Raw genomic sequence first — 24629 nt, 5'->3', positions numbered from 1 at the left:
CACATAGCACATGGTCTACATGCTCAAGGCATGCAATTTTCTCACCTTGTTTTAAGGTTCAACACTGCTTATTTTCATTCCAACTACTTACTGCATAATGCTGGCATGTAATTAGACAAAGTTACCATGAAAGAACCTTGGAATTCATATCCATTATATGGTAACCTACAAATAGTAGAATAGTCCTACCTTGGTTGGTTACTTTTTGCCCATAGAAACTTCTTTTACAATGTGAATGATAAGAAAGAGCACTAATGAACTTTTGTAAAACTAATCTGACAGAACTGAAAAGAGACCTTCTGCCCATACCATGCAATAGGGGAGCGTGATTATGCAAATTTTTAGGTACTGAACACCCGAAGTTCTTAGATGAGCTAGAAATTACAGGAAGTATTAATTTCCTAACTGAGGGCACTTCCTTATTTCAAAACAAACTGAACTTCACATACATGAAGTCCTGTGGTTCTACCTCTGAATATCAGAGAAGCTGGAAAAGCAACTAGAAAGGAAAGCAACTAGATTTGGTTCTGATGAAATTGTTATTTTGTGTCACCAATATTGTTAAAGACCATTCTTCCAGTAATATCTTTGAAAGCTTTCCTCCTCCTCCTCCACCTTTTTAGAGGCAAAGTAAATTCATGTAACTTGTATCTAAATTAGACAGTATTCTTTTCTCTCAAGTTTAAATGCATAACATTCAGGAGAAAGGCATGAGGCTTTCTTTAGCTGTCTACTTCTAGAGTTTGATAAGCAGAACAGCAGTCTAACAGTAATTCTTGTAACAATATCTGAAATTAAGGATTATGTTCATAACATTTGTAATTTCTACTGAGCAGGGAGAACTGGACACAAATTAGGGTGGGGAAGTAGTCCTTCTGAAGACTGATTTTAAATAGGGACTGGAGAAGTGAAGCTGACGATCCTGGACTTTAACAGCAAGGTCTTTCTGACTGAAAGTCAGAGAAAAGTGCATTTGCATAGTCAGTTACTTGAATTGTCAATTCCATCAATTAATTAATTGGCTCATAAAAAGCTACATATCTTCCACAAGTAAAAACAGGATAAAAAGGCATTGTTATCAGCCACTAACTGAGGGAAAGCCTCAACAGATGGCCAATAGAATAAGTCACATTCAGATTTTAAAAATAAAAGTTCTACTTTTTATGGCCAAGGAATTCCCTAAATGTGTTTACAGAGATAGTCTAAACTGGTCTTACTCGCTTATCAAGACTACTGAAATGGATTGAGAAGGCTAAGCCAGCCCACTATTACAACAAAATTTTTGTTTTTAAAATATTGTCCACTCATGCAACATCAATCTTCAATAAAAATTGAATTATTTCACATTTTAAAAATACTGCTAAATATATGTTACATATATTTTTCTTGTGTAACATAAAGGATGCAACATGTCTTATTTGAAGGCCAGATGGCACTGCATTCACTATTAAATTGCTAGTGTTCCTTAAATAAACTTCTGAGTTCTTAACATTCGGTTTTATCGTTTACCAACCAGCTGTGATTAACACTGAATGCTCTACCTACTCAAACTCTGTAAATATTTCTTGCCATGCTAAATTCAGTTAAGCCACAGTAGGAGTTTTTAATACTATTTCTATCAGCCTAGCCAGAACACCTACATTTAGTCCTCCTTCTACGTATTTGTGCAATAAGCTTCCCCATCACTTCTGCTGTATCATGTAAGACTCTATGTTAATGAGACATTATTATGCTAAACCTAAAAAAAGAATTAAATTTTCTTGTTCCACACAATTTTAAGAACATTTTCCATTCTGTGTGATCCTACCAGATGCATAATCTACACTTGAAACATCCAGGCATACACTAAGAAAAACACAGGCATGGATTGGCCCAGGAAGCCATTCTAAGGATTAGTATTCTGACCTGCTTCTGGACCATCTGTATTGAGCAGGTCACCCTTGCTTTTGAAGGCTTTTTTTTATTCTCCAGCTACTTCTTCCACGATCAACATTAGAGATTCTGTTTCAGAACCTGCTGAAAATTTCAAAACCTCTAGAATTAAGCATATATATGCAAAACCATCACCCTCAGTGACTATCATGGAATCTCTGGGTACTTGTGGTTCTATGACTGTTGAAAAGCAGGCCTGTAACAAATATTTCTCAAAACAATGCTCCTAAAGCACAGCAACATTTGTTCTATTCTTTTCATTATGCTTACTTTCATAACGAAATGCCTATTTCAGCATTCTACCTGCTAGCTGCAAATGTTAAGAGGAAAATATCTCTGCTTACCTGGTAATTCCCTTTCAGTAGTAACGTTCCACAGATCCATTCAGCCTGCTTGCAGCTTGGGGGTAAACCAGACTCATCAGGATCAGAATATTCTTCACATCTGAAGAAATTCACTCCTTCCCACAGCAAAAGTTTCTGAAGCTAAAATAAAGCTATGCTACTTTCTTGCATCACAGATTGTGCAGTTGTCCTAAAAGAAGGGGAGTGGGGGGGAGGGGGAAATTGTGAATGATGGGGATACTACAGACCATTATATTTCTGTGATCTTTTGTTGAATCATCGGGATTTTGAAATCATGTCCAAGTAGGAGACCATCTGTGTATTTTTAGTGGAGGAATAAAGATTGTGTAGAGCAGAGGAAAGCTTTTTTCATCTGCCATGTACGGAACTTTCAAAATATCCTACCGGCCAGTCATGAATAATCTTTTACTTTAAAGCTTAACATCCAAAAAAAAAAAAAAAGTAATCTGGTAGTCTTTATCTTTCGAGGCACAGACAAGACTGCTGAAAAAATGGTGAAAGTTAAAAACTGGATCCGAGTTAGGTGTCTGGTGTGCCAATGGGCAGCAGGTCTTCTTCAATCAGAATTTAAAACACAGTAGTGAAGCTTCAGCTGTTTAAGAATTTAGTTGATTTGACCACCCATACAGAATGTGACAGGTAACTGTCTTTTTCAGGTATGCATTTAATGCTGAAAGGACTGTTTTTTCCGCTAAAGTCAATTCCTGATGAAGCACTGTCCTGAGAGTCCAATGCGAGATTAAACATTACAGACACATCAAAGGCTTTCCGAAGAGGTACCTGGATCTTATTCAAGCCTAAGAACCACAAATAAATAGCAAACACACGGAGCTGACACAATCTCTCTTCTCTTTCTAGACATTAAGCCAGAAGACCACTATGTAGATCTCTAAGTTCAGTCTTTACTGGTAAAAAGCCAATATTACAGTGGCCTGAAGCCAACACTACAGAATGAACACATATGGACAAGAAAGGTGCTGGAATATTCATGCTATTATTATAAGATGTGTCCTAGGAAGCCTCAGACATCCCAACTTATTCAAATATCCTTACAAGTACAAATACTCTGATTTTTCAACTTCAGGAAAAAGTCATGCCCTGTGTTTTGGCTGCTGTGTGAATAAGGAAGTATTAAAGAAAAATAATCCTAGAAGCAAGGGGAAATTCCTAAATGTTACCCATGCTGGGAGGAACAGGTTATGCCTGCTTGTTGGGCAGCTCTAGACACAGACAGCCCTGCAGAATAGGCAAGGAAATTAGACTTGCTCTCATTAGACTGAGAAAGGCAGTAAAAAGACACTCCTACTCACAGCTTGAATGGTGCAACTTGTTTCTCCAAATGCTTCAACTAGCCAACAGGACAAGTCCTGCTCCAAACTGCACCCACCTAATTATCAGCTTAAGTATCTCCCATGCATTAGTATTCATTGTTTTACTCCAGATAGGAATGAAACCATGAGTTAACACAAATCACAGAGAAATACAAAAAGCAGAACTGGACATTTAGTCTGCTATCCAGTCCTGTGTTCATCACACATCTTTCTAGAAAGCCCTGAAAGCTTAAAAGAAGTAGGCTTAATCCAGCAAGAAAAAACAGCACACAGAAAAGCAGACTGAAGTGGTCACACAGAGTAAGAAAAGTTGACACACTCAGAGCATGGCTATGCATAAGCAAGAGGAAAGACAGAAGGTTCAAAGAAACCCTTGCCTATGTTCTTCAAGCATCCCGTTAAAAGTACTTAAAAATACTCCTTTTGGCAATACAAAGGAAAATAAAATATAAAATATCTGCGCAGAACAAATCAGCACAGTAAAAGTACTGATAAACTCTACATATCAGTAGCTTGAACAAGTTCAGACACTGGCTTGGGACAGTGAATCTGAACTCTGGCACTCATACATCAGACCATGAGAAAAACAGACTGGAGATTGGAATTCACAAGACACACTTCCACTAAGGCTTTGCTGCAAGGCAATTAGGTGTATCATCTGCCATTAGTAAGAATTTCCTAACATTAAAGAACTGCTGTTTGTAAAAGATTTGCCACTGCTTTTGCTGCTTTCCCCATTTAAGGGCAAATTTCCATCACCATAAGATTATAAGTAGGTATCTTTTAGCTAAAAAAATGAAAAAAAAAAAAAAAAAAAAAAAAAAGAGACCCTAAGTACATACTGATCTCTGTACTACATGAAGCTGAGTTAGAGATTTCACTGGCTGTATTAGGCAGTTTCCTAGACAGAACCATAAGACTGTAAGTAATTAGGATGCATTTGCCCAAGTTTCCACATATTCTAGTGCCCAGAAGACCTGCAGCAAGCACAGGGAACTTCAAATTTTTCCCTGAACAAGTCCATCTATAGTAGAATAACTACCAGTATATATTTGTTTGCTCACTATTTGGCAGGTCTCATATAGAGCACATTGGTCCAGCCTATTCCATCAAATAGCAACATGCATTATTATCCAAAGCATAATGAAACTCCAATAAGGCATCTGCAAACATATTCAAACACCTTTTACAGACTCAGTCTGCTCAGTCAGAAAAACAAAATTAGCACTACCTTTCAACTCCCAGAATTGGGGGAATGGGGTCCCATCAGATAAAGAACAAAGGATGGAACAAGTACAAGTTTGTGATTTTTACCTTTGCAAAAGCCACAGAGCATTTCACTGCTTTTACCAAATACAAGGTGATTAGCAGCACCATCAAATTCACTTGTAGTAAATGATGAAAATTTTGCCAACTAAAATAGGACAGTTGCACTTGTTGGTAGCCAGACTGGAAAAAAAATTTCTTACTTATATATCTAATGTAAAAAAATAAGTAAAATTCACTGTCAGAAGTGATCTATAAGGACTTCAGGCTGCAGTTCCAGTTCACTACAAGACTTCCCAATAATTTCAAGTTGGAATCAGATAGGATCTCTCTGTTGGACATTCCTCAACAGACTTCAGGAACAGTTACATTTTGGGTAAACACCCCATGAGTTTCCCTCATGCAACACTATCATTCTTCTGAGTTTGAAACTATGCATTTTCAGTCCAAGATTCCTGTCAACTTCCCAACATATTTCCACCTATTTCAAATACCTGATAAGGCAAAAACAATAGCCTCACATATCTGTTTCTGCTTCTTTAAATATAAACCTGATAATAACAGTTTCTAATACTGAGATTAAAGTATTTTTGTAAAAATACAATATTCATATTCTAAACCGCTAATGTGGGAACACGTCCCAGATCAAAGCAGGCCTGTCAGACTTGAATAGTCTATCACCCCAGGAGAACTCACCCAGACCACGAGGACAAGCTTGTGGCTCTTCCTGGCACAAGTGAGGATGCCAGATTTTTAGTTTCAATATCAAGGATCAGATACTGACCTTAAAAGAGGATGGGTTGCATTGCTCTGTTCTATAAGAACTCATGCTGAAACTGCTTAGGATTAGTCTGAGGCAAATTTTTACCTTTCCTTCTTGCACAGCTCCACATATCAACATCAATACAAATTCTGGTATCCTCATTTTAACCATACTTGTTTCAGTCATCTGCTCCAAAACAGAGGCTACCACCATTCTCACTGCCAAATGAGAGGCAGAACAATCAAGAAGCCAGAGCCACCATAGCCAGTGAGCTGTCAGGGAAGCCAACAACCTTCCTGCAGCTACTGTCTGCAGAGCAGCAGTCCATGCCATGCTTTTGGGAATCGTGCTTGTCATGTTTCTTGTATTTATTTTCAGAATCAGGCAGGATCCCAAATTTTTTGCCTTAATTTTCACTAAACGCAAAGCCTGAACAGGCCTTTTCTTAGGCTGCCAGTGCTGAAAAAGCTGCATGAAAAGTTATGTGAACTTTTACAGTGAAGGAAGAATATCACAAAAGTCCTGGCCCATGCAATTTTTAGGTAAGACTCTGCCCTAGTCACTGGGCACACACTATCTGTACCTGTTAGTGCTTGTGGGAGGTTTCAAAATATATTTTCCACTTCTGCTGCAGCTGGTGTAGTGCCAGCTGAGAGCTTTCATACCCATGGGAAGTGGCTAAAGTAATGCCAGTCTGAACTTGACTACATTGCAGGAGCTCTTATGATTAAGATCCCTTCTGCAGGACTCCTGTTTAGAAACACCAGGATTTTACTGAACTAACAACAAACCAGCAAAATGGGTCATAGTTGTGTGCAGCTATTTGCCAGGAGAAAATACTAAAGATGTCTACATATGCTCAAGGAGAAACTGGACAAGTACACAAAAGAGATTCATTATGGGCTATCAGTTAGACAAACCAAAATCCAAAGCTCAGGAAATCCTGTGAACCAGAAGCAGCCACGGGATGGAAAAAAGTCATCACACACACACACACACACACTGTTCTTCTAAACCCTCATTAGGCATCCACTCAGGGAAATGGCAGAATGAAGCTGGGCCAGATGAGCCTTTGAGCTGAATCAGCAGAGTCATATTTAAGTGAGGAGACATGGAACCACTACTTCTCCCTCAAATTGGAAGAGACACCCTTCCCTCCACTAACAGGAAAGAGATTTCCCATCTGCCAGTGTGGATGTTTATTCCAGTCAAAATGAGGCACATAAATATCATTCACTTCACTTTCCACGTGTTTCCACTTTGGAAGTCTCTCCTTGCAATACTGATCTACCTTCCAGACTGAATAAGCATCTTAAAACGTATAAAATTTCATCTTAAGAGCTGTTCTATGAGTTTTCATCTCCACAGCTCCCCCTGAAGTTTTTTTCAAAAGCAGACTGCTCCCACAGCTAGTTAGGAAGCTTCTAAATTTCCATCCTGACCACAGCCAGCTTTACCCATCTGTTCTTGTGCCAGCAATTGCCTGGTTTTGAGCTAAGCTGCAAGCCATCTGACATGTTCACAATAATGGATCAATGGTCTACTTAGGAAAGCAAAAGGTCAGATCAGCATGACAAAACACCACATTAATTTTGCATCTAAAATTCCAAGTTATTTTAAATCCTAAAGAACAGAGTTAACTGTACACATACACACTATAGGTTCGGCATTAACCTGCTAATGGTGAGTGAAAATCCCGTTTTTTAGGGTTTTTTTAAACAGATCCCTCCAACTTGAAATAGAAAAAATAAGGGTAGACCTGTAAATAATTTTATAGTTGTATTATATATAATTATGTGAGTCATTTATACAAGAAGTGCAACAATAAAGAAAAAATAAATTTAAAAAGTAATAAAGTGCAAAGAACTTACTTCCCAATGTTTTCAGGTAGTGCTTGCAGAGAGATGTCATTTACTGAAAGACATGTCAGATTCTGCAATTCAGGAAAGCTTTCAGGCAACCTATGGAGATATTAATGCAAATCAAGGACTTCCAGAAGTACACTCTTTCATGTGAGTAAGACTTTATTTAGCAAATACACACGGAGGGAGAAAAGTCCAGATTCTAGCATGACTCAGAAAATTCTAAGGATCATAAAAAAAACATCCATGATTTAGGGACTTTAAAGTTTATTCTGTGTCAAAGAACAGGTGATATACCACTCTCTTCCCTGCACCCAATTTACAGCTTTGAAATACTATACAGCTTGAGACCATTTTAAGCATTTTCACAAAACTGAAAAATAAAATCAAACACATTTAAAAAAAAAAAAAACACAAACTTTTTTACTATTATTTTCCTGTACAACCAAATGGTAAAATGATTAAATTTTATTCATATATAGGATCCAGTTACACAAACGCTTATAGCATGGCCATTTTGTACTAGCTGCTAGGCTGCTCTTCAATTGCTGCTTTTTTGAAGAAACATGCTGTTCACTATGAAGACAATGTTCTGCTGCTACAGCATTTCACATTTACTGGTTCACAACACAACAGCATGTTAACCCCCGCTCCTTACACTATAAAATGCAGTCACATGCAGAACACTTCCAAAGCTCCAAAGCCTTTAGATCCATCACCCAAGCTGGTCTTCTGCAAGGTGTGGCTCTCCATTCCCTCACACTGAGGGGCTCCTGCGCCTCATGCTGCTCACTGGCAATACCAAGAAGCTCAGTTTGCAGGATGAGGATGAGGTAAGGGGGCCAGTTAGGTAAAGAAGAAGCCCCTGGACCAGCCACTCAACTTCTGCTCAACCCCCAGAGCATGAAATCTAAGATCAAGCTGTAGCATTTGGTTTGGTTCCTGCTCTCCCCATGACCCAGCTCAAGGCACAAGGTATGACCTGTGGGCAACTTGCCAAATGGGGACACACCAACAGGCAAATACAACTCCGCATAGGGGGTGTGGGGAGAAGGAAAAAGGTAAATTACAGTGGGGGGCAAGAGAGTTTTCATGTGATAAATTCTGTACTGCACTGCTTCATATTCTGGACTTTATTAACAGAAGATGCTCAATATCTTCAAAATGGAACTTCAAAAGCTCCACTGAGACCTTTTAGACTCTCATTACCATTTAGACTTTAACAGGTTTAAGAGTGGAGTTAAATGGTTTGATTGTCATTTGCTCAGCCCTGATGTTAACAGCTAGGTAGATTCAATAATTACTGTAGGTCCCTTCCAACTAGTTCTAATCTCTCTACAGCAGGCAGTGGATTTCATATCTATAATAAATCTCTACATGTGTATAAATATAAATAAATGCATCTGCTTGTTAATGATATAAATAATACATAAACCTGAAATAATCTGAAAACAGCTGGAATATAGTCTGCCATGCTCAGTTTCATCAGTTATTTAAGTTTGACAATGAAGCAACATACTGTACTAGTGGTAGGACATTGATTGCAAACATCTCCAACTGGCTTTTAAACTTAGAGGAAATAAGGACAAGAATTAATAGCTAAAAAAATGTTCCAGAATATTACACAAAAATAACAGACTTTCCCACTTTGCCTGGGCAAATCAGTGCAAAAACTTACATGCTATTTTATAAGTAAAACTGAAATTCTGGACCTCATCACAGAAATACCTGGCAACCATATGTAAACAGTTCCTGGAATCTGTGCTTTCTAACTTGAACTGCTTGGAGTGATGTTTTCCAGGGCATGCAAACGCTTTGGAGCCATTTATCAAGAATTTTTAGAATTCCCTTAAATTATCAACACAGAGTTACGAGATCTACTTCAACATCACTGAAAAACTCTTTTATGAATTCCACGAAGCTGTAGCTGTGCATTACAGGTATTGTTTAATAAAACACATTACTCAGGCCTCAAGCTTTACTGAGCACACAAAATGAATGAAGGATAACTAGAACACTACTACTGACACTTTTGATTTAAATACCACGAGACACAGATCTGAGCTTTATACACTGCAACTGATGCCTGGAAAAAAGCTGCTCAGTGACCCTCACCACTTGTGTATCTAAACATCAGTTCAGCCTCAGTTTGCTTTGCTGGATTTTTGTGGTATTATTATCCTCACTAGATAAATAAGCTACAGAGCCACAGGGATTAAGATCACAAGTGTTCTTTTAATGCTCAGCGATGTGACTTTCAGAGAACTTAGGAGGCACTATGGGCAATATTCAATGCACACTTCTGAAGAATCTGAGCTGTACACGTGGGAGAAGCAGTCTTGCAAAACCACTGGAGCGGCTTAAGCCCGTACAGACTCCTGTTTGTCAGCACAGCAGCAGCCCAGCCAGCCAGCCAGCAAACCCTGCAAGTATCTGGCCATCTCAGTACAAAGCAAAGCAGGTCAGTGAGCATCCACTGTGAACACTCCGGCTTATGTGACTTGCTCAGCATCGCAAAGGAGCTCTGTGGCAACGGCTGGTTTAAGAAATAATAAGTTCTCCAAATAGTATTCAAAGGCTTTAACTAGCAAATCACCACTTCTTTGCCAGTTCCACCCTCACTTTATTAGATAAATTCCAAATTATTTAGCAAATTGAACAGAGAAATGTAAACAAAACTCCTCTTCCATTTTAAAAGTGTGCATAACAACCTCCAAACCTCAGCTCATCGGAACACAGGCTAGCAGCAGACACAGCAGCCACCAACAGAGTGTGTTTCTGCCTCATGTTACTGCATGACACTGTGTCCCAATTGACGGGAGGGTGATGAAATGCTAGTCCAAGCTTTAATCATTAGTAAAAGCCATTATCTGCAGTGGCTGATCTAAAATCTATTCTAAATCATCAGGCACCTGGGTTTGTGCCAATTCATTCGCTCTAACTATTGCTGTATCTTTCCCAAGTGTGAACATGGTTTTCCTATGCATTTAAGAAAAGGAACGAAAATCATTTTATGGGCAATCAGATTTACCAAATCAGATTCTTCTGGTTGGCTAACAAATTTAATCCCCACCCAAACAGAGATGCACATCACTTTTTAAATCTGAATTTTTGCTGCAATCCCTGACAGAGACAAACACTGTTGACAGTATTACACAGAGCCTAGGTCACAATTTTAAGGGCTTATTTAAAGTTATTGTTACAGCAAGATTACGATTCTGGTATGTCATGTACTAAGAAGAAGGTGAAGTTACCTAGTCAGTGGATTGCCACTGAAATCTGCTATCTGTAGTGCTCTGCAGAATGAGATGCTTTCTGGTATTTCAGGAATATCTGCAGAAAAAAAAATGGAAAAAATTGTCAGCAACTGCATTGAAATTATTGCTTAATGATAGTAACTCACTACAGCAAGGAGTTATCTTGGTATCTTTCAAAACATTTCAACATGCAAGACTGCTCCCTGTCCAAGTACAGAACTATAGAAGCAGACCCATTTTGTGATTTTTCACACTCCATTTTCCCCTCCTGCTCCATGTTCATCTTCCTAATACTAACGTGTCCTTGGACTGATCTTTATCAGACTCTGCCCATCAAAAGAATCGGACAACCGATATGCTAGGGCTGTACTAAAGAGCCAACCTCTGGTGAATTGATCAATACATGCCCACATTCTGTAGTGGAAGAAAAAACGTGGGAAAGGAAAACACTGGAAAGAAGAAGAGAATGTGCAAGTCTCTCCACATGTAACATACACTCATGGAGCAGAAACATCCCCCCTTACACCATAGCCAAGTAATTAGAAAATCATATTTACACCGACAGGTCACAAGTAAGTGCTACTACACCATTTCAGATTGCCAGGAAGTAAACAGAAATGTTTGTATATGAAAAAAGTGGGCTTTTTCAAGGAACCTCAATACAGCACATATATCTACTCAAATCAAGTATGTCTTAGAAATAAAATTGTCTTCTGGCCCTCTTACAGCACACTGAATATCCACAAATACGCTGTGAGTCTTCTGATTAAGTACCTGTTTACTGTCACTGAGATTCAGCAACAATTAAACAAATCTTTCCTTTCCTTGAATGTCAAAATTAATCTTTATGATTGATTTTAGAAGTAATTTTTAAAAAGTAAAATTTTAAGTAAAGGTCAGACTTCTGTTTCAAAGTTTTTAGCTATTTCCACTGACCTCACCAGCCACGTATGATCTAAATACATCGAAAATAGAAATGGAAATTAGTTCTTTTCCTACCTAGCTGAGTAACTCAGAATTGACCATCTATGTATTTTCTTCAGATTTTCGCCCCAAAAGAGGTGTGATGGAGAAACAAGGGCGGAAAAGAGGAAAGTACCTGCTCACCAGGTTCATCTCTTGCCAGGTAATCTCACCAAAAGCATCTATTTTGAATGCTTCCAAACTTAGAACAAAATCACAGAATGGTTTGAGTTGAAAAGCAGCAAAAGCATCACCTAGTCCCACCCCCTTGCCATGGACAGGAACACCTTCCACTAGACCCGGTTGCTCAAAGCCCCATCCAAGCTGGCCTTGAAGACTTCCAGGAATGGAGCATCCACAGCTTCTCTGGGCAACCCGTTCCAGTGCCTCATCACCCTCACACCAGTTAATTTCTTCCTAAAATCTCATCTAAATCTAATCAAATAGACGCTGGAACTTTTATCTTGCATTACAGCAACAACAAATACTGACACTGAACTTGGCTAACCAACAGCAACTAAAGAATGTGTCATCCACTATCTAGTCTTCATGCTATTCTTCCCTGGGAATTAGCTGGAAACATTCTGAAAATGACATCTCTATTTCAAAGCTTCTCAGGACTGAGAATTACTTATTTCTTTGCAACCAAGCCAGTATCCACAAACTTTAAAATGCATTTATGTATACACACAACTCAATCACACAGAGATACACGCTTTAACATTCTCACTGATTAAAAACAAACAAGCAAACAACAAAAAGTAAAGCTGAAGTAAAATAGCTACCCTAATTTGTTTGGAGAAAAAATACATACAGAGAAGAATGCAACATACAAAGCAGAAGATAAATCCTCAATGCAGAAGTTTCTAAAACTAATCTGCTACTTATTTCCTCTACCAAAATATAGTTTCACTGCCATACTGCAAATAGTTTCTCTTGTACTTCTGTGTGATGTACTACAAAACCCAGAAAATATGCTTTCTCAGCAAAAATATTTTGACATGCTTTTTCTTTTATAATAGTCTTGGATACTATCTGTAAAAGCCAACAATTATCCAAGCTAAGGAAAAATTTACTCCAATATATATAAACTAACATTTGCAATAATACATATAGGCACTACTTAGAGTTTGGATGCATTTGCAAATTACTGAATCTGTTCTGCAAATAAAATGTGCTTTCCAGGACTAAGAAGTCACTGCATGAGCAAAACTCTTCAATAAGAAATGCAAACAGACTCAGCAAAAACAAGAGAAATTTTATTTTTGTGAGGTTTTCTTTTCCCCATAGTCTCTGACCCAGGAGACCAGGGTAAAGCAATGTTGGAAGGAAGACTTTTCCATGGTCAAGAGGCATTGGCTTAGAGAACACCTGGGCAGACCTGACTTCCACACATCCAAGGGCCCTGTCAGTGCACGTTCACACATGCTGAGGGAGCTGGTGAACACCATGGCCAGGCCACTCATGATCATCTCTGAAAGGTCATGGGGATGAAGAGAAGTGTCTGAGGACTGGACAAAAGCAAATGTCAGCCCAGCCTACAAAACAAGCAAGAAGGAGGGCCCAAGGAACTGCTGGCCTGCCAGCTTCACCTCAGTTCCTCCAAATGGATGACAAGAAGGTCATCAGGAGTAGTCAGCATGGATTCACACCTGATGAAACTTACTGCTTTCCAGGATGAATCTGGATGGATGAGGGGAGAGCAATGGATATCATCTCTTTGGACTTTAGCAAGGCTTTTGACACTGTCTTCCACAATAACCTTGTAGGCAAGCCAGTAGGTGCAGACTGAATGAATGGCCAGTGAGACGGACAGAGAACTCACTGAGCTGTGAATCCACACCTGGAGAGCTGTGTCGCATTCTGGGCTCCCCAGTGTGGGACAGGCAGCTCCTGAAACAGTTCCAACAGAGGGCAACAAAGATGATTAAGGGATAGGAGCACCTGTCTTACAAATAAAGGCTGAGGGACCTGGGCCTGTTCACCTCCAGAAGAGATAACTGAGAAGGGAACTCAACAATGCCTATCAGTATCTGAAGGGAAGGTGTCAAGAGGATGTTTCCAGGCTCTTCTTGGTGGTGCCAAGCAATAGGACAAAAGGCAACAGACAGAAACTGATGCACAGGAAGTTCCACCTCACTGTAAGGAAAAATATCTTTACTGTGCAGGTGACCAAAGCACTGAAACAGATTGCCCAGAGAGCTTGTGGAGTCTTCTTCCTGGAAATATTCAAGAATCAGCTGGACACAATCCTGTGCAATGTGGTCTAGGATAATCCCTGCTTGAGCAGGGAGGTTGGATGAATGACCCACTGTGATCCTTTCCAGTTTTACCCCTTCTCTGATTTTGTAAAGTGCATTTTCCTCCGCCTCGCTTGATTCTTTTTCACTATTCATTTCTCTCCTATGCCTATCTGGACAAAAGGATGGACAAAAATTCAGTGCAGCTCTCTGAAGCAAAGATCATTATACATTTGCTGAATTCAAAAAGGTTGAAAAGTAACTCATTTTTGTTGCCAAGCATCTTAAAAAGATTTCTCAAGCAAAACACAGTTAAGACACTTTATCACTACGTGTGAAGACTAGCACAACACTGCATTGAATAAATGAATTCAAAAGATAAAAGAAGAGGCACATTCTACTATATCACAAAAAAAAGAGTGATAATTGCATCAGAGAAGATAACAATACATAATAAAACCACTGATATAATCAACTGGAATGCAGCAGAGGATATTAAAATATATTAAGAAGTCCTTGTGTCTCTTGATGAATTAAGAACCTTTCACCATTAGTGTTGAGTACTCAATTTTGTTACAGACATTAACATGTACATACCTGCCAGCATCAGCAACAGTAAGGTTGAATACTTTTCTTGCCACTGCTGGATAACCAGGATTCTAGGATTCTTCTAATGTTACACTCTGATGAATGCTTTGCATTTACATGATGCCCCAGATGTTCTGGCATGCAGATTGTGCAGCACTGCTAATAATAAAGCCATAAACCAAACATAAGCCCTGTGACGTGTGACAGCACAGATACACTGAAAGCAGAAATGAAGTTGTGGCAGCAGCAGTGGATCAAAATCAAGCTCAGCAGTCATGTATACAAGAGGGCATGCGTCTCCTTCTCCATCCAAAAAATCTCTTCAGATGTTTATATGTTTATTGTTAGAGTTTGCACAAGAATTTGCCAACAATTGTAATCCATGTACAAGTAACGTTAGAAGTAAGTTTGACACTAGGGAATTCTGTACTGCATAGATAAGGAAATTACTTCTAAAATTCCTTCTGATTGATGATAATCCTTTCCTCCTCCCTCCCCCCGCCCCCTTTTTTTTTGGGGGGGAAGGTTTTTACAACAGTTACATCACTCAATCCACATTCTCCCACTTTTCTTCCTCTAATGGCTGGGAGGGTAATTTTTAAACTGATAAAATTTTTGTATGGCACATTTTTCCAGTGTTCTGTATTAAATGTCAAGACCTGATAATATTGCATCTACACAAAGGCTACACTACAGCCAGCATCCTTTATACATCCTGCAATATTGAACATAATTTCCAACACCTAATCAATATGACAACAGCAACAGCCAGGAAAGTCCTAGGCTGTGACAGGGCTGCCAGACCAGAGCTACTCAAACAGTGATTCTTGAGTAAAAGAGTAAAAGTAAAAAAAAATATTTTTGCAAGAACTTTGCTGAATTCTCAGATATGAGAGATGCCCCACATTCCTCAAGGAGAATTTAGCACGCTCAAGAGTCCTTCAGAGAGCAGCTACTGGATGCAGTCATATTTTCCAGCTATGAAAGCAACACAGAGCACCAAGTGTTAGGAGCACTGAGGCTGACACACTGCATACACCCCAGCCAAAATCAGCTGAACAGACCTGATTTACCTGGTCATAGTGGAAAGTCCACCAAGAGGTATATACAGCACTTTTACATAAGACAGAACACCTTTAACTGCTTAGCAACTAGTAGTAATTCATAATTGCAATTCAGCAGCTGATTAGTTTATACCCAAGGAAGACCATTCTAGACTCAAAGACTGTGAATCCATGCAGCATTATCCCTCAGGAGAGATAACCAACAGCAAACCAGGTCTCATCCATCCAATTCAGTACACAGATTATTTTTCATCCTCCTCTTTTCACATATATAATATACATTATCAACTATGGTATTTACACATACACCCACAAAAGGTCAACTGAAGCATTAAGGACTGCAACACTTAAGTGATTTAGGAGCCTTAAGGTTCTCTTTTCACTTCCAGGGAAGTTCCTCTGTGCCACCCACCTTCTAGAGGGATCTCTGAGAAGCTTGCCCTTGGAAAAGCTCAGTTTTCCAGCTCTGCTCTCCACCTTTTCCTCCCTCTACTAAACATGGACGGAAACTGCCCACTTTGTCAAATACCTTTCAAGTGGGAATTTTGCTGCAAGCATTTGTTTGTCTTTCTGAAGGGCTCTCTGGCTGGAAAGCCCAGCTGAACAGGCTGCTGTGTCACAGATGTCCCTACCACATCTCTTTACCCTCCCAAGAGCAGCCAATGCAGCTCTCAAGGGTCTGATCCTGCAGGGGGAAGGGATGGAGGAAGGTTACTCATCCTCTTCCTCCATTTCCATACTGGGATCATGACATTCACATTCATCAGACAGGTTTCCCTTTTTTTAAAACCAGGAGGCTCTGCTACTAGCCCTGAAGTCAAAGTAATCAACCTCTTTCAATGAAGCGCTACAGGTTTTGGGGCACAATGTGACACGAGTCATGTGGTTCTTGCAAAGTCTGTTGAGATTAAGCGGTTCTTGAACAGGTTGTAACATTTTCCTCTTCAGGCTCTGAGGCTGAGGATATACGACACAACAAGAGATAGAGCTCTTTCAAGACCTGTCTTTAAAGCTTTAAGGAAAATTCCCCAACAGGTTCAGGTTGCGTTTTCTCAAGTAAATCCCTTACTGAATAATTAACAAGAAACTGAAGAGACATGTCTCATTTCTCCTCCTCACTGCTTCTGGAAAAATCCCTTTTCAAAACAACAGGAGCACCGGGGACAAAGTCCTCACAAAACAGCATTTCACACATACCTTTATATTAGACATGTTACTTGAAAGAAAACTGTGCAGGGACATAAGAACAAGCTGGGTTTTTGAACAGAACAGACTGTCCTTCTCAGCTGCAGCAAGCACCAGGAACAGAGATCAGCAGCGGTAAATTTGAAACAGGAGGAATAAAGAAGGATGGGAGAGAGGGGAGAGATGGAAGACCAGATCACAAGGAAACAGTAGTTCCAGGTCAATTAAGTCGAAGGAATTCTCTTCAGGAAGAGCCGAAGTTTGACAACAAATTTATGTATTCTACCTTTTTACTTATACACACTTGTCAAGAGTTACCCAGAAGAGTTAATGGAGATATTTTTACAAGAATTTCCACCTTGGACCTCAAGGATAATAGGAATTAAATAAGATTATTATGAGAAATAAGATTATCCAGAAAATTAAGTCTTTATTTTATGTCACTCCTATACATACTGTCTGATGTTTAACGCTCTAGCTGACACTTGAGGCAGGCCTAAGGTTTCTGCCTCCAACTTGGCCTGCTCCTCTCCATGCTTTCCTTTGAATTTGTATGAAGGCACTATTGCTAGATGCACATATAAGTACATTAGCGAAGTCTCATCAGAAAGAAAACTTAAATCTGGCAGAACATGCCATGATGGAAAAATCCGCTTCTCTATAATCCATTTAAAAATAACATCTTCCAGAATTCTCTAATTAAATTCTTCTATCATGAGATTTCATTTATCTTCTCTTTCTCAGTCACAGTCAGCACTTGCTGCTTCTGCCTTCTCCTTGACGAGAAGCCCTGTGCAAGGACATGGTCCAGTAATTTCTCTCCTTGCCTTACTTCTCTTGCTGCATATAAAGCTCTCCTCTTCCTCCAACCTACTGACATCAAATGAATTATAGTGACACAGATTCACAAATCAGATTCACTTTTACATCACTTCTTCAAAGTAAGTAAGATTTCTACATGTCTGAGGCACTCTGCAGAGCTCCAGAGTCCAAAAGTAATTTGCAGTAGGTGTTTCTTTCTTCCCTAATATGTTCCTCTGCATTGACCCATAAACCTCATGTGTAAGACATTAAAATGTTTTTAAGCACAAATTTTAAACTAACCTCAAGGGAGAAATGGGAGATAATACAAAGAAAATGTATGTCACAAGAAATTAGACATGTTAAAAAAAATCCAACCCCAACATCAAAACTCAAACATGCAACACAACTATTAGCAAGCAACCATCTAAAAGAGAGAAAAAAAAAATCTCTTATCTACAAGCCTGCTTTGCTTTCATTAGTACAAAAAAATCCCCAAAATCCCCACAAAACCAAAAACCAGCTACTATTCATATGCAGACTGAAGCTTAAGTTCCTCTACCACTATACAAAACACAGCAGCCTCTGGAGGGGTGTTCCATCACTTTCAGGTGTACACATCAGGGTTGCAGCAACTGCATTCACAGGATGCTTTCTTGTATCAGGTAAGACATGTCCATGCAGGAGTAGGAGAGTAATTCTTGTTTGCCTGTAAGCACTCACTTGCACACAAATCAGTTCAGAAGGCAAACAAGAAACATCCAGCAGTTGCATATGGTAACAAAATAGATGCATTTGTCAACTATACTGCCTTCCAACACTGGTTGCTGGCTTGGGTTTTTTTCCTTGCCCACTGAGCAAGACAGCATCAATTCCCATCTATTTCTTAGCATTCTAGATTTTGCTATTTGCCACCAGACCTGTATCAGCACATTCATGTTAAGGCAACTGGTGGGAGGCAGAGAAGAAGAGGATTTCATGGAGGAAGTCTCTGCTCAAATGCTGTGGAAATGCAGCAGAGATGGACTGCCAGACTCCAGGCAAGAGCACAAAGCAACAGCAGCAGCTGCCAGACAAGAGACAAGAGTCCATGTGAGGCTGCAGGACAAGATCAGAAGACTCAAAAGTGCTTCGCCCTACTTAGCTTATCTCTTCACTGTAAACAAAAAAAGAATAGCTGAATAACCAGCCCAGGCTGAACCAAAACAACTGTTCAAGCCTTTCCTCCATCAGAATATCTAGTTTGAAAAAATACTGGCTATCCTGTTTTCAGTGGGGGAGAGGAAAAGGGGAACACTTCCTCAGTTTGTGGGCAGAAGGGAAGGATCCTGCAGTACAGATGACAAGCATACCTTGGAGAGCATACCTGAATTAAAAAGGAAAACCACTGATGTGCAGGCACTGATACAAACAAGTGAGCTGAGCCTCAGACAGCAAAGCAAAGATTCTACACCCCACTTCAGCAAGATGAGCTGATGGATGCTCTGCAGGAAAGCTTCTGCCTACTCACCTAGCCCTCTAATTACTTGTTGAATAAAATTTACCTATCCCACAATGCATGTGGTGTCCTGAGGATGACCAAGATCTCTAAAGGGACTTTTAATTGGGTTGTAAAGTGACTAAAATAATAAACACTTCAAATAAAAAGCAGAAATATCAGATTGCCTGCAGCTGAAAGAAGGACAGTTAAATGCCATTGTCATAGGGTTCTCCAAGCACTCTGAGAGCTAAAGACAAAACAGAATATAAGTTTCTAAATTTGCAACTTTGATCCATTTTGGAAGAAGGAGAACTTAACAATAAGGGTCATGAAGCATTTGGGATACTGATCTTCTAGAGATTGACTTCCGAAGTCTTGGACGCTGCTCAAACCTTGCATAGCAGCAATATTGTCTTTCTTCACACAGTGTAGTGATTATTGACATGGTTGTGAGGAACCATCTCTGCTGTTATGGTAATCCTAAAGTAGCATATTTATCTTTGGTTAAACCTGTAATTATTTTCATATAAATGACAGCATATGGCAACTGTGTGGAGAGAAGATTTTGAAATGAGAATATCCTCATGTTGCAAAACTTGTGTCCTAAACAACCACACTATCAATACAGCCATAAGCTCAGTTTAACCAGAATTGCAAAAACAGGTAGCAACTAATATATAATGTACCCAGAATTCATCTCTAAGGTAAATTTATTAAATATGAACTGTACACATTAAACAAACAGTATTATTCTTATTGGTTATCATAGTAAAGAATTGTGCTGAGATTTTGCTATCAAGCATCATGCAGAGTCAAATACAGTTTAACAAGATGTGCCCACACACAGATTTCCTCAGTAGATGCCACAGCAAAACCCATCACTCCCTCAGTTCACGAACTAATGAATCTTGGTTTCACCGAGAGCTGAATCAGCAAACAGAACGGGAATAATATATCTACCAATAAGATAAAAAACAACTTAAGTCTCCCACTGCATTCACACTTGCATCTTTTCCACAGTCTTGAGTCTCAGGGCTTAGACATAACCAAACTGCAAGGCTACAGACCACCCCCACAGAAGACTACAACATCTGAGTCCTCTTGCCTGCTGCCAGCTGGGAAGTCACTACAGACAGTCAGTGCGAAACTGCCAGCACAGAGCTACTACCAATGCTGTGGGCTTGCATGACCAAGTCCTTGGTATACACATGCAATGGAAGCAAGAGGAGCAGCAGAAAAGCTGCCAGGCTTTGATCACAAATAGACAGCAACTCCCAGGTAGACACAGCAGTGCAAGAAGCTCCTCCACTATAAAAGCAACAGGGTCAGCCTGCACCAGAAAAAGGGGTGGACAGCAGGACAGTTCAAATGGCACTCCTGAAGCTGAGAAGGATAGGAAAACCACTCCAGTGCCTAATTCCTACTATCCTAGCTCACAGTGATTTTCTTTTTACGCTAAAAGAGCTGAATGAAACAATCTGTCAATGGCTGTGAAATGTAGAACATTAGGAACAAAATACGTGGCTTCCACAGCACACCTGTTAAAAGAAAGTGTGCAGGATATAAATTTCTTTTGAATAAGAATACAACAATCAAATTAACACCTTCAGGAACATGCAATATCATGACAAAAACACATCAGTGGCGCTTGGAGGATTTAGTATTTGTCAAAGGCAAACAATACCTTTTCTTGGAGAAGAGGGATACTAAAAAGGATTGCATCACCTCTGCAAGAACACAGCATACATGCATAGTATACATAATCCTGAATATCAGCATGCTAAATTAACTACAGAACTACATATAAATTAACTACAGAAACTTTATGCATTGCCCCTCCTGTCTAGAAGAAGCTACAGAACAAGAAAAGCCATTAACATTTTAAAAAACCTGGGATAGCAGGGCTCTAAGCTTTAAGAATTTGGCCTCCAGGGGTTGTGCAAGAAGAAAAGGGGGGATGGAGCCGCTGAAGGAAATCTCTGGGGGATGAGCAGCATGGGTAGCAACCTGTGACAACTCACAGGTGTCTGAAACACAGGGCATGCCTTTGGAAGAAAGGGAAGCTAAATGAGGTGCCAGTCGACACACAAGGAAAGATCTGCAGAAATTCCAGCACATAGTTCTGTCTTTGGAGACAGCACTTTAGGAATCACAGGGTCTTTCAGGATTTACCTGAGAGAATGTCCAAATTTCATAGGGAAAAAAAACAGCCCACAGGCACTTCTGACTGTGCTTAGAGCAGAATCTCCCCTTCCACCATGAGAGCAAAGACTCAATGCAAAGCACCTGAGCCCCAAACTTTAGGGTCATCAAGCAAGAATACTTCAGTGACCCAGTGTCTTCACAGAATTCACCCATTCTGGTATAAGAATCCAAGAAAAGATTTAATCAACCCTGGCAAGTCTGAGGGAATCAGCAGTAGCTTCAGATACACAGCAGGTGAGTATCTATCTCAGAAGATTCCTCAGGGAACATGACTGAGTTTCAGACATATTTTGCCAGCAAGTCAAAAGCTCAGGCGTGTACTATTGAAATCCTACGAGTCTGTTTTCTTTAGCCTTAGAATGAGTACATGAGCTTTTTGAACAACTTGATATCAAGAAGCAGAAATAAATTGCATTGCCAAATAACCTTCAAAGTGTTCACCATCACTATGCTGTTTTCTTAGCACAGCTTCTCTGCCCTCTTATATTCCAGTCCTTGATTCATCCTTTCAACCTTAGCACAAATAACAGCCTTAGTCAGACTAGAAAAGCACAGTAGGGATGCTTCCTAGGAAAATCTGCATGAACACATGGGCCTTTCAGGGCATGAGAAATAGCATTACCATGCAAATATTCCAGGAAAAGTTTAAGAATATATGGCTGCTAGCCTTCCCAAATCCTTTTCCTTCTGCATCACCGAGACTATCCTTATCCTCCCCAGACTTCTCTCACATACACAGCAAAGCATCAAATTTACATCTACTCAAGATTTTTTTAGTTTTATTTCTTTGAAGGATTTTTGTAGTTCTAGATTCACTCATTAACCAAGAAACTGCTTGAAGAATTAACTATTGTAGCACATTTTTAACATATATACTATGTTTTGAGCATTTTAAAACACCTGAGAATTTAAGAGATACATTTCAGAGTTTCCCTATGGACCCTTCCCAAGAGTCTACAAAGCAAGGCTATTTACACAGCACATAATGCTGTATGGCACAGGTATACAGTATATTTTTGATACCTCCAAAGATCAGCAGGGACTGATCCCTCCTCTAGATTCAGCACCTCATGGCTGGTCCAAGCACAGCTGGCCACTGCAGCTTGAGGAGCACCCAAGTCCACCCATATGACACACCCACCATCTCACATGGCTTCAAAGATCATATGTTGGCCAAAGGGTTATAAAGCAGGAGAAAGAAAGACATGTTACCATTTTATTATGGCAGAAATGGAGGTACTCTGTTTTTTCAAAACCCTTTCTTCCTTCTGTGATGAGAGGTTAAACTAGAAAAAGCTATTCCCGTGCAGAGAATATGAAATGAATTTATATCTGCATTTTTAAGCTCTTGAGGAAACAGAATGGCCAGAACTGAAGGCAATTAGTGCACCAAACCAGACAACTAGAACAACAAAAAACACAGAACAATGATCTCTTATTTCCCCAGCTCAGATGTCACCATTACACTTTCCTATTTATGCAGCATACTGCATTTTGAAAAGCAGGACTGTTTTTCTCTGCCTGAAAGGAATATGAAGAGTTCCTATTTTTTTTTCCAAGTAGTTTTGGGCAGTCAGAAAAATAAAACCTTTTGGAGTGCAAACCACTGAACAGGACAAACCTGTGGCAGGTTTAGAATGAGACATGCTGGAGGGTGGATTCAAAATACAAAGCTAATAAATAAAAATACCGTAAATCTCAAAAACCTTTTGCGAGAATTCCCCCTGCAGCATCCCAGATGGCGTGTGTTTTGCCTTTTGATTTGGAGAACCATTAGACAATCATAAAAATGGCCAAACAGTGGAAAGTAAAACTAGTTATCTTCCGTCACAGCCCCCCTTCACCACACCGTACAGTGCATTTTTAATTTGCAGAGTTAAGTCGTGCAGTAACTGTGACATAATTAAGCAGAGGGAAATGGTATCAGTCACCTTCTGCAATGAACCACAGAGGAAAGAAAGCAATGCAATAAAATGGGTAATTAACACTGAACCTTGGATATAGGAAAGGAACTGCTCCCTGCCACCTGCATTAGATCAACCTATCACTGGTAAAAATACTTCCCTGTGCAGAAACTTCTAATGACACACGCATCTACCCAGCCATAAACATTCACACCATCTGCTCTTGTTACAGCTGAGTTCTCAAGCCAACTTCCAAGTCAGGCTGACAAGAGTTCACATGGCTCTGATCCACCAGCTCATTTCCAGCTAGTTATTCATTTGCAAAGAGAACTATGAAGCCAACAGAGGGTTTCTTTTTGTATAGAGTCTGTCACTGACAGCACCCAACTCAGCCAAACTCAGTAGCCAAATACCACATCAACTAATGTTCACGTATTTCTAAAATGTTTTAACTAATCTGTCTCTTCAGACTCTGGGTTTTTTCCCAGTTTTCCTCTCTTAAAAGGTTTTCCTAATGTACAGAAAATTATATGGTTCACAGAATTTTTTCAGCAATTGCCTGAAGACTCATCACGCTTCATCAATTATATTGTCAGATAAAGACAGAATTTAAAGCACCAAACAAATAAAGGAAATATGCAATAGAAAGGTAAAGTACTAACAATATTCTTCAGTCACAAAGAGTCGATGTGAAGTTAAACCATCAAGAAAAAAAGGCTCCCTGTTACACTGTTTATGTTCTTGAATATTCAATTACAACCCTCATTTATTTACAAGGTTACACAACTTTGATCGCTCCCACCCCTTCCATCACAGATGAGAGAGCATTTTGTGCACATCCACTGCACGTAAGGAAGTAAAAATAGCTGACAGTTACTCTAATTTGCTAACACAGATTCACTCTTTTGAGATCACTGGGTCAAAAGACTGCTTAAAGGTGACCCGCCAGCCCCTGATCTTCTTGTAGAACTAGTAAGTTCACCAGGCAACAGAAAAAAAAAGATGTTTTCCCTCCATCACAATGCAGGACAATATATGCAGCAAGCATTGCAAGCAAACAATAAACCCATGTTGTTTCTAACACATTTTAGAAGATAGATTCTCCCAGCATTCTTTTCTGAATTTATCTTTGCAGTTGACAAACAGACTGATTTGTCTTCCAAAAGTACAACTAGAAATACCACCATTCTGTGTCTTGCTAATTCCAGGTGAAGAGCAGAGCAGAGATAAAGAACTGGACTTCTAACCCACAGGCAGTCCCTTTTTTAGGACAGAAAGCAGCTTTATTTTTTTTCAACTTCTTTTTTTTTCTTTTTTTTTTTTTCCATCTCTAAATGCCAGGCATTTCAGAGAGCTTGGGAAAAGAAGTCAACATTGTGATAGATACACATATGAAACTACCACATTTTTTAAACTGGAAAAT

General features: G+C 39.5%; 1 protein-coding gene across 1 annotated transcript in view; it reads right to left on the bottom strand.

The window, feature by feature from the left end:
* LRRC1 (leucine rich repeat containing 1) overlaps window positions 1–24629 on the bottom strand; it is a 70145-nt gene that overhangs the window by 29298 nt on the left and 16218 nt on the right. Inside the window, exons 3-4 of the mRNA XM_002195293.5 lie at window positions 10774–10852; window positions 7529–7618 (exon numbers count right to left, since the gene is read on the bottom strand). Coding sequence (XP_002195329.1) covers window positions 7529–7618; window positions 10774–10852 — 169 coding nt within the window. The remainder of the gene's footprint in view (window positions 1–7528; window positions 7619–10773; window positions 10853–24629) is intronic.

The sequence above is a fragment of the Taeniopygia guttata genome, chromosome 3, assembly GCF_048771995.1.
Source record: "Taeniopygia guttata chromosome 3, bTaeGut7.mat, whole genome shotgun sequence".
Taxonomy (NCBI): Eukaryota; Metazoa; Chordata; class Aves; order Passeriformes; family Estrildidae; genus Taeniopygia; species Taeniopygia guttata.
Note: the sequence above shows the minus strand (reverse complement) of the source record. Positions and strands in the feature narration are given on the sequence as shown.